The following is an 8,166-nucleotide window of genomic DNA, read 5'->3' as shown; positions in this document are numbered from 1 at the left end:
GCACATGAGCTGGAACTTATCTTCGTTAAACACTATATTATTTTCTGTAGCCCATAGAAAGACCTGATCCTTTAAGATCTTCTTTGCTATTTAAGTCCCTTGACATGCTAAACATACACTCACTCCACACATTCTCCTGTGCAATCTACATGTACAAAACCTTGTTCCTAAATGCCAATGTTGATCTGAAACTTTTTCACTATTTATTTAATAGAACTAATGAGCACCATACCGGAAATAAATATCACTTATATATCCTCAGAGTAAGACTAAATCTGTGCAAACACTCCACACAAATAAAAGGGCCCAATCTTTGGAATTTTCTCACTGATAAATTAAAAAAGTTTCCAAACCATGCCTAGTTCAAAATAAAAATAAAAAAAAAGAACCTTATTTCATCCTCATAGTTTCCAACATGGTGCTTCAAACTCACACTGGATCTTTTACAACCCCTACTTGCCTACTTTTTGCCTAATTCTTTATGTAAAAGGAATATTAATCAAAACACAGAGCATTAGCATTAATTAGTGGTTTTACTTTATTACTTTTTCATGGTACAGGCAAACACTTGCTAAGAGAGGTTTTTATAGAAACTTAATAAAATGATATCCTGACTTCATTAATTACTTTACCCTGACAGACATTTATAATTATTTAAGCCTGGCTGGCAATGTTTTTTTTTAAATCCTGGAAAATCACAAATTTTCCTGAATTTTGGGGGTTTCTCCTCCTCCCCCATATCTGGGGTTGATGAATCATCATCTAGCTGCTGCATTCCAGATTCTTCCATGTCTGTTGTCTTGTCATTAGCAGATCCAATGCCATTAGAATCTAGAAAAGATAGAATATATATTAATAATAATAATGGAAAAAATATATAATAAACTTATAATTAAAAATGAGAAAATTCCATGTTATAATTCGCTCACATCTATAACTAAAAATTTAACTGCAAGCATCAGGAAGAAGGGCTCCAATGTTGAAGCCGGCTGATCAACTATGAACCATTACTTTTTGCTCTATAAACACTGGCCAATAATAAGGTCAGTGTTTTCTGCTATGCAAAGTATCTAGTATGGCAAACACACACTTTCCCAAGGGAGGAAGGTATTAAATGTTTGATATGCAGTACCTAGAACACCTGGAGTCATAACATAATATTGGACACAGTATTGTTTTCTAACAGGAAGATGAAGTGAAACAAATCTACTTAGTTTTCATGATAGAGTCACAGATATATTACAAGAAAAAGGTTGTTGGATTTACTGTCTATCTAAACCTAAAAAAGCTTTTGATAGTCCCACACAACATGCTGTACACTACACACAAGGGGCATAACTAGCTGACCCTCCAAAGAATACCTGATCAACCAGGCTGTGGCTCATTCGTCAGGCTACGAGCAGCCGCGTCAAACAGCCTGGTTGACCAGTCCAGCAACAAGAAGGCCTGGTCGACGACCATGGGAAGGCTAAGCCCCGGAAACACTTATAAAGGTAAGGGTGGTTTTAGATAGTAAGCTACTGCCAGAGGAACAAAAAGCTCCTCTCACATAGTAAGAGGAGCTTGTGCATTACTTTACAACTTCAGACTTGCTTTTAATTATAAGGATGGTGAAAGACTAAAGAAAATGTTCATGACTTTTGTGAGACCAAAACTGGAACATGCAGCAGTTGAATGGTACCCAAATCTCAAGAAGCACATAAATAAACTTGAAAAGGTGCAACGGTATGCAGAAAAACATGGCTCCTGGAACTGAAAAACAAAGAGTTACGAGGCGACACTAGAGGCGTTAAACATGCCATCAGTAGAAGATAGAAGAAATAAGAGGTAATATGATCACCACTTACAAATTACTAACATAAATTCTTCAAATTGATATGCTATATATGCAAATGCAAATATTCTGTGCTTACTATATTAACCTGCAATTTTAAATGGGATACATGTACTGTATTGTGATTTGTGTATTTGTACTCAATGAATTTGTGCGCCCCTTGAGGGACTTGAAGTGGAGGGGTGTAGAAATAGCCTAAGCTACTCTATCACTTTGAGATGTATTTTTTTTCTTGTCTCAATAAACTTACTTGAACTTGAAAGAATTACCACGTAACAAAAGTAGGACCCCTTGAGTATTTAAAGAGTTGGTTAGACATATATATGAATGAGATTGGGTGGATATAAATAGGAGCTGCCTCATATTGGTTAATAAGCCTTCTGCAGCTATCTTAATCATGTTCAGTTTTCTGCCTTATTCAAAAGTAAAACCCAAAAATACCTAATTTCATCCTCATTTACCTACCTACCTAGTGCTTCAAACTCCCACTGTATGTGTGTGTGTGTGTGTGTACTCACCTAATTGTACTCACCTAATTGTGCTTGCGGGGGTTGAGCTTTGGCTCTTTGGTCCCGCCTCTCAACTGTCAATCAACTGGTGTACAGATTCCTGAGCCTACTGGGCTCTATCATATCTACATTTGAAACTGTGTATGGAGTCAGCCTCCACCACATCACTTCCTAGTGCATTCCATTTATTAACTACTCTTACACTGAAAAAATTCTTTCTAACGTCTCTGTGACTCATCTGGGTACTAAGTTTCCACCTGTGTCCCCTTGTTCGTGTCCCACCCGTGCTGAAGAGTTTGTCTTTGTCCACCCTGTCAACTCCCCTGAGAATTTTGTAGGTGGTTATCATGTCTCCCCTTACTCTTCTGTTTTCCAGGGATGTGAGGTTCAGCTCCTTTAGCCTTTCCTCGTAGCTCAATCCTCTCAGTTCCGGGACGAGCCTGGTGGTATACTGCTGAATCTTCTCTAACTTTGTCTTTGTCTTTTCTTATTTTTGAAATATGAAGTTCAATTTTGTCTTTGTGTGTGTGTGTGTGTGTGTGTGTGTGTGTGTGTGTGTATATGTATGTGTATATGTATATATATATATATATATATATATATATATATATATATATATATATATATATATATATATATATATATATATATATATATATATATATATATATTTATTTATTTTACTGACCTCTAGTCAATGGTGTCACAGAATCATTATGTTCAACTGTGAGTTGGTTTAATTCTGCAGCCTCCAACTTCCTCTTGCGATCTGAAAATAAAAATTTCTATTATAATTTAATTAATTCTGCAGCCTCCAACTTCCTCTTGCGATCTGAAAATAAAAATTTCTATTATAATTTAATTATTAAATTATCAGCAAAAATATGTTGGCAATATACCTTTCATGGGAGGTGTGCTTATCATGTATTGGGATGTGAATCTGGCAACAGGCAAGGTAACAAGGAATTGTTTTTATATTCAATATTTAACATTTAAACTTATTTTTAGCATAGAACAGTAATATAGTATATAATATAAGTTTATCAGTTCAGATAATAGTGACCCCAAATGTATAACAATGTGGTTAAGAACCTTGTATGCATGATATTTTGTCCAACTAGTCAGAAAAGTTAAACATGAAATGTGAAAGGAAAGGAAAGCAAAACTATGAACTTCATATTTCAAAAATAAGAAGAGCAAAGACAAATCCTAGAGGGTTATTATATTTATTGCATTAAGGTCTATGCATTATTTTTATTACATTATATTAAAATATATTACATTAGTATATGCAATTATATTATATTAAATTATATTATATAATATTGCATTAGTATATTCAATACAGTACTTACACAAATGGAAGATATTGCTTATTGATTTACAGTCTGCTGCTGTTAGGCAATCTGCTGGCAAAATGCCTTGAGTAGCTTTATGGAGTCCTTTTTTGTAATAGATGAACACGGTTTCATACCCAGCACCACGCATTTTTGCCATCTGAAAAGAAAGGGTAAAATCCTAATGAACAAAAGGCCTCATGACGATCTCGTCTTCATAAAGACATATCTCTTTTGAGAAAGATCAACACTGGGGGATTCTCATACTCAAATTTCCTAACACTTTGGAGGATATATATCTACATTACTTCTTTAAGAGGGCCAGATGTAACAAACCAGGAGCAAATATTTAAAGATCACCAAGCCACAATGTAGGATAGGAAACAGGTGTTATATATAGTAGGCATCCATCGGTCTCAGGAGACTATGGAGTTGTGCTCTGGTGTCAGCCTGGTCAGGAGTGGCCTCACCAGGGCGCAAAGCCAGGGTAAGTTGATTCGGGGGAGAAGCTGTTACCCATACAGCAGGTTTGTGTGTATGTATGTATGTATGTATATATATATATATATATATATATATATATATATATATATATATATGTCGTACCTAGTAGCCAGAACGCACTTCTCAGCCTACTATGCAAGGCCCGATTTGCCTAATAAGCCAAGTTTTCATGAATTAATGTTTTTTCGACTACCTAACCTACCTAACCTAACCTAACCTAACTTTTTCGGCTACCTAACCTAACCTAACCCATAAAGATAGGTTAGGTTAGGTTAGGTAGGGTTGGTTAGGTTCGGTCATATATCTACGTTAATTTTAACTACAATAAAAAAAAATTGACCTCATACATAATGAAATGGATAGCTTTATCATTTCATAAGAAAAAAATTTGAGAAAATATATTAATTCAGGAAAACTTGGCTTATTAGGCAAATCAAGCCTTGCATAGTAGGCTGAGAAGTGAGTTCTGGCTACTAGGTACGACATATATATATATATATATAGATATATGTCGTACCTTGTAGCCAGAACTCACTTTTCAGCCTACAATGCAAGGCCCGATTTGCCTAATAAGCCAAGTTTTCATGAATTAATATATTTTCTCTAAATTTTTTCTTATGAAATGATAAAGCAACCCATTTCATTATGTAAGAGGTCAATTTTTTTTTATTGGAGTTAAAATTAACGTAGATATATGACCGAACCTAACCAACCCTACCAAACCTAACCTAACCTATTTTTATAGGTTAGGTTAGGTTAGGTAGCCGAAAAAGTTAGGTTAGGTTAGGTTAGGTAGGTTAGGTAGTCGAAAAGCAATTAATTCATGAAAACTTGGCTTATTAGGCAAATCGAGCCTTACATAGTAGGCTCAGAAGTGAGTTCTGGCTACTAGGTACGACATATATATATATATATATATATATATATATATATATATATATATATATATATATATATATATATATATATATATATATATATATATATATATATGTCGTACCTAGTAGCCAGAATGCACTTCTTGGCCTACTATGCAAGACCCGATTTGCCTAATAAGCCAAGTTTTCCTGAATTAATATATTTTCTCTAATTTTTTTCTTATGAAATGATAAAGCTACCCATTTCATTATGTATGAGGTCAATTTTTTTCTATTGGAGTTAAAATTAACGGAGATATATGACCGAACCTAACCAACCCTACCTAACCTAACCTAACCTATCTTTATAGGTTAGGTTAGGTTAGGTACCAAAAAAAGTTAGGTTAGGTAGTCGAAAAAACATTAATTCATGAAAACTTGGCTTATTAGGCAAATCGGGCCTTGCATAGTAGGCTGAGATTGGCGTTCTGGCTACTAGGTACGACATATATATATATATATATATATATATATATATATATATATTATTAAATATGACCGAAAAAGTAAGATTAATAATTCTAACACGAATTTTCTCAATCTTTCGTACATTACGCTTCACTGTTGGAGGTAAATAAAAAATCACTTCTCCAAAATTCATTTTTTATTTCTAGTCTGACGCGACATGGGCGCGTTTCGTAAAACTTATTACATTTTCAAAGACTTCACAAATAAACAACTGATTAGAACTTACGTATCTCTGATTTTATATCTACATTTGAGTGAGGTGGGAGGGGTGATGTGGCATTAACACAAGACAGAACAACAGGGGATATTAATAGGGTATTAAAAGTATCAACACAAGACAGAACAGAAACAATGGGTATTGAATAGAAGTGTTTGTAGAAAGCCTATTGGTCCATATTTCTTGATGCTTCTATATTGGAGCGGAGTCTTGAGGTGGGTAGAATATAGTTGTGCAATAATTGGCTGTTGATTGCTGGTGTTGACTTCTTGATGGATAGTGCCTCGCAAACGTCAAGCCGCCTGTTATCGCTGTATCTATCGATGATTTCTGTGTTGTTTACTAGGATTTCTCTGGCGATGGTTTGGTTATGGGAAGAGATTATATGTTCCTTAATGGAGCCCTGTTGCTTATGCATCGTTAAACGCCTAGAAAGAGATGTTGTTGTCTTGCCTATATACTGGGTTTTTTGGAGCTTACAGTCCCCAAGTGGGCATTTGAAGGCATAGACGACGTTAGTCTCTTTTAAAGCGTTCTGTTTTGTGTCTGGAGAGTTTCTCATGAGTAGGCTGGCCGTTTTTCTGGTTTTATAGTAAATCGTCAGTTGTATCCTCTGATTTTTGTCTGTAGGGATAACGTTTCTATTAACAATATCTTTCAGGACCCTTTCCTCAGTTTTATGAGCTGTGGAAAAGAAGTTCCTGTAAAATAGTCTAATAGGGGGTATAGGTGTTGTGTTAGTTGTCTCTTCAGAGGTTGCATGGCTTTTCACTTTCCTTTTTATGATGTCTTCGATGAAACCATTGGAGAAGCCGTTATTGACTAGGACCTGCCTTACCCTACAGAGTTCTTCGTCGACTTGCTTCCATTCTGAGCTGTGGCTGAGAGCACGGTCGACGTATGCGTTAACAACACTCCTCTTGTACCTGTCGGGGCAGTCGCTGTTGGCATTTAGGCACATTCCTATGTTTGTTTCCTTAGTGTAGACTGCAGTGTGGAAACCTCCGCCCTTTTCCATGACTGTTACATCTAGAAAAAGCAGCTTCCCATCCTTTTCCGTCTCGTAAGTGAAACGCAGCACGGAACTCTGCTCAAATGCCTCCTTCAGCTCCTGCAGATGTCTGACATCAGGTACCTGTGTAAAAATGTCGTCAACATACCTGCAGTATATGGCCGGTTTCAAGTTCATGTCGACTAAGACCTTTTGTTCGATGGTACCCATGTTGAAGTTTGCAAACAGGACACCTAGGGGAGAACCCATGGCGACCACATCTACTTGCTTATACATGTGCCTATTCGGGCTGAAGAAGGGTGCCTCTTTAGTACAAGCTTGGAGTAGTTTCCTTAGAATGTTTTCTGGTATGTCAAGAGGAGTACAGGCTGGATCACGATACACTCTGTCCGCTATCATCCCGATTGTTTCACCCACAGGTACGTTGGAAAACAGTGATTCTACGTCCAACGAGGCTCTTATCCCTGTGGCCTGTGTTCCCTGCAGTAAGTCAACAAATTCCTTTGGAGACTTCAGGCTGAAGGTGCAAGGGACATAAGGAGTCCCTTGGAGGAGGAGTCCCATAAGGAGACGCATATCCCGGTTTATATTCCCCAATAACTTTTGGCAGGTGGAGTCCGGATTTCTTGGCGTTCACAGTTTCGATCAATTTGTTGACCTTTGCCTTCAATTCGGCTGTAGTGTCCTTCGTTACCCTTTGGAATTTAGTTTGGTCAGAGAGAATGAGGTTCATTTTCGCCAGATATTTGTCTTTTTTAAGCATGACGTATATTGGCGACTTGTCACCTCTCCTGACGACTATCTCCTTGTTCTCACGAAGGCTCTTAGCTGCCACATTGAGCTCGGGGGACAGTATGGTGCTTCTGTTGCCTCGATTCTTTCCTCCTTCTGCAATAAGGTCTGCTTGTAAGGTGTCTTTGGTGGTGACCTTCTTTTGTGTCTCGAGGTCGAATATGTCGTCCAACAGGATCTCCAACTCCACTTTCCTTGGCCATCTCACTTGGTCTGGACATAACGTGACAGTTTATACCCAGATTTAGGAGAGTAACTTGGTCCTCAGTGAGGTTGATTCCTGCAAGGTTCAGGAAGCCGTCTCTTGGTTGTGGAATTGCCATAGGTCCTCCATATAACGTTGTTAGTTTCTTCATTATCCTGGTTTCGGTGCTGAGGTGATGTCGATCTGTGAGGATGTCGAGGTGTTGCTCGATGCGAGTACGGAGACTTTCGTCGATGTTGCTGTTTCTCCATCGGTTTGTAGCATGAAGTAGTTGCGTTTTGTTGTCTTTGATTTCATTTTCTGCCTTATGTATCTGATTACGAATCAAATCTTGGCTATATTTTATCGTGAAGGCTTGATTCCTTGCTTTT

General features: G+C 37.1%; 1 protein-coding gene across 1 annotated transcript; it reads right to left on the bottom strand.

Annotated features, from left to right (window-relative positions):
• Window positions 1–566: 566 nt before the first annotated feature.
• On the bottom strand, window positions 567–3,964 carry LOC138353484 (uncharacterized). Its single transcript, XM_069306455.1, has 3 exons — window positions 3,699–3,964; window positions 3,032–3,112; window positions 567–831 (listed from the first exon to the last, which is right to left on the bottom strand). The coding sequence occupies exons 1-3, from the start codon at window positions 3,838–3,840 to the stop codon at window positions 629–631; spliced, it is 426 nt and encodes a 141-aa protein (XP_069162556.1). The 5' UTR covers window positions 3,841–3,964; the 3' UTR covers window positions 567–628.
• Between the last annotated feature and the right edge of the window lie 4,202 nt (window positions 3,965–8,166).

This window comes from Procambarus clarkii, chromosome 58, assembly GCF_040958095.1.
Source record: "Procambarus clarkii isolate CNS0578487 chromosome 58, FALCON_Pclarkii_2.0, whole genome shotgun sequence".
Classification (NCBI taxonomy): domain Eukaryota; kingdom Metazoa; phylum Arthropoda; class Malacostraca; order Decapoda; family Cambaridae; genus Procambarus; species Procambarus clarkii.
This window is presented reverse-complemented; position numbering and strand designations above follow the sequence as displayed.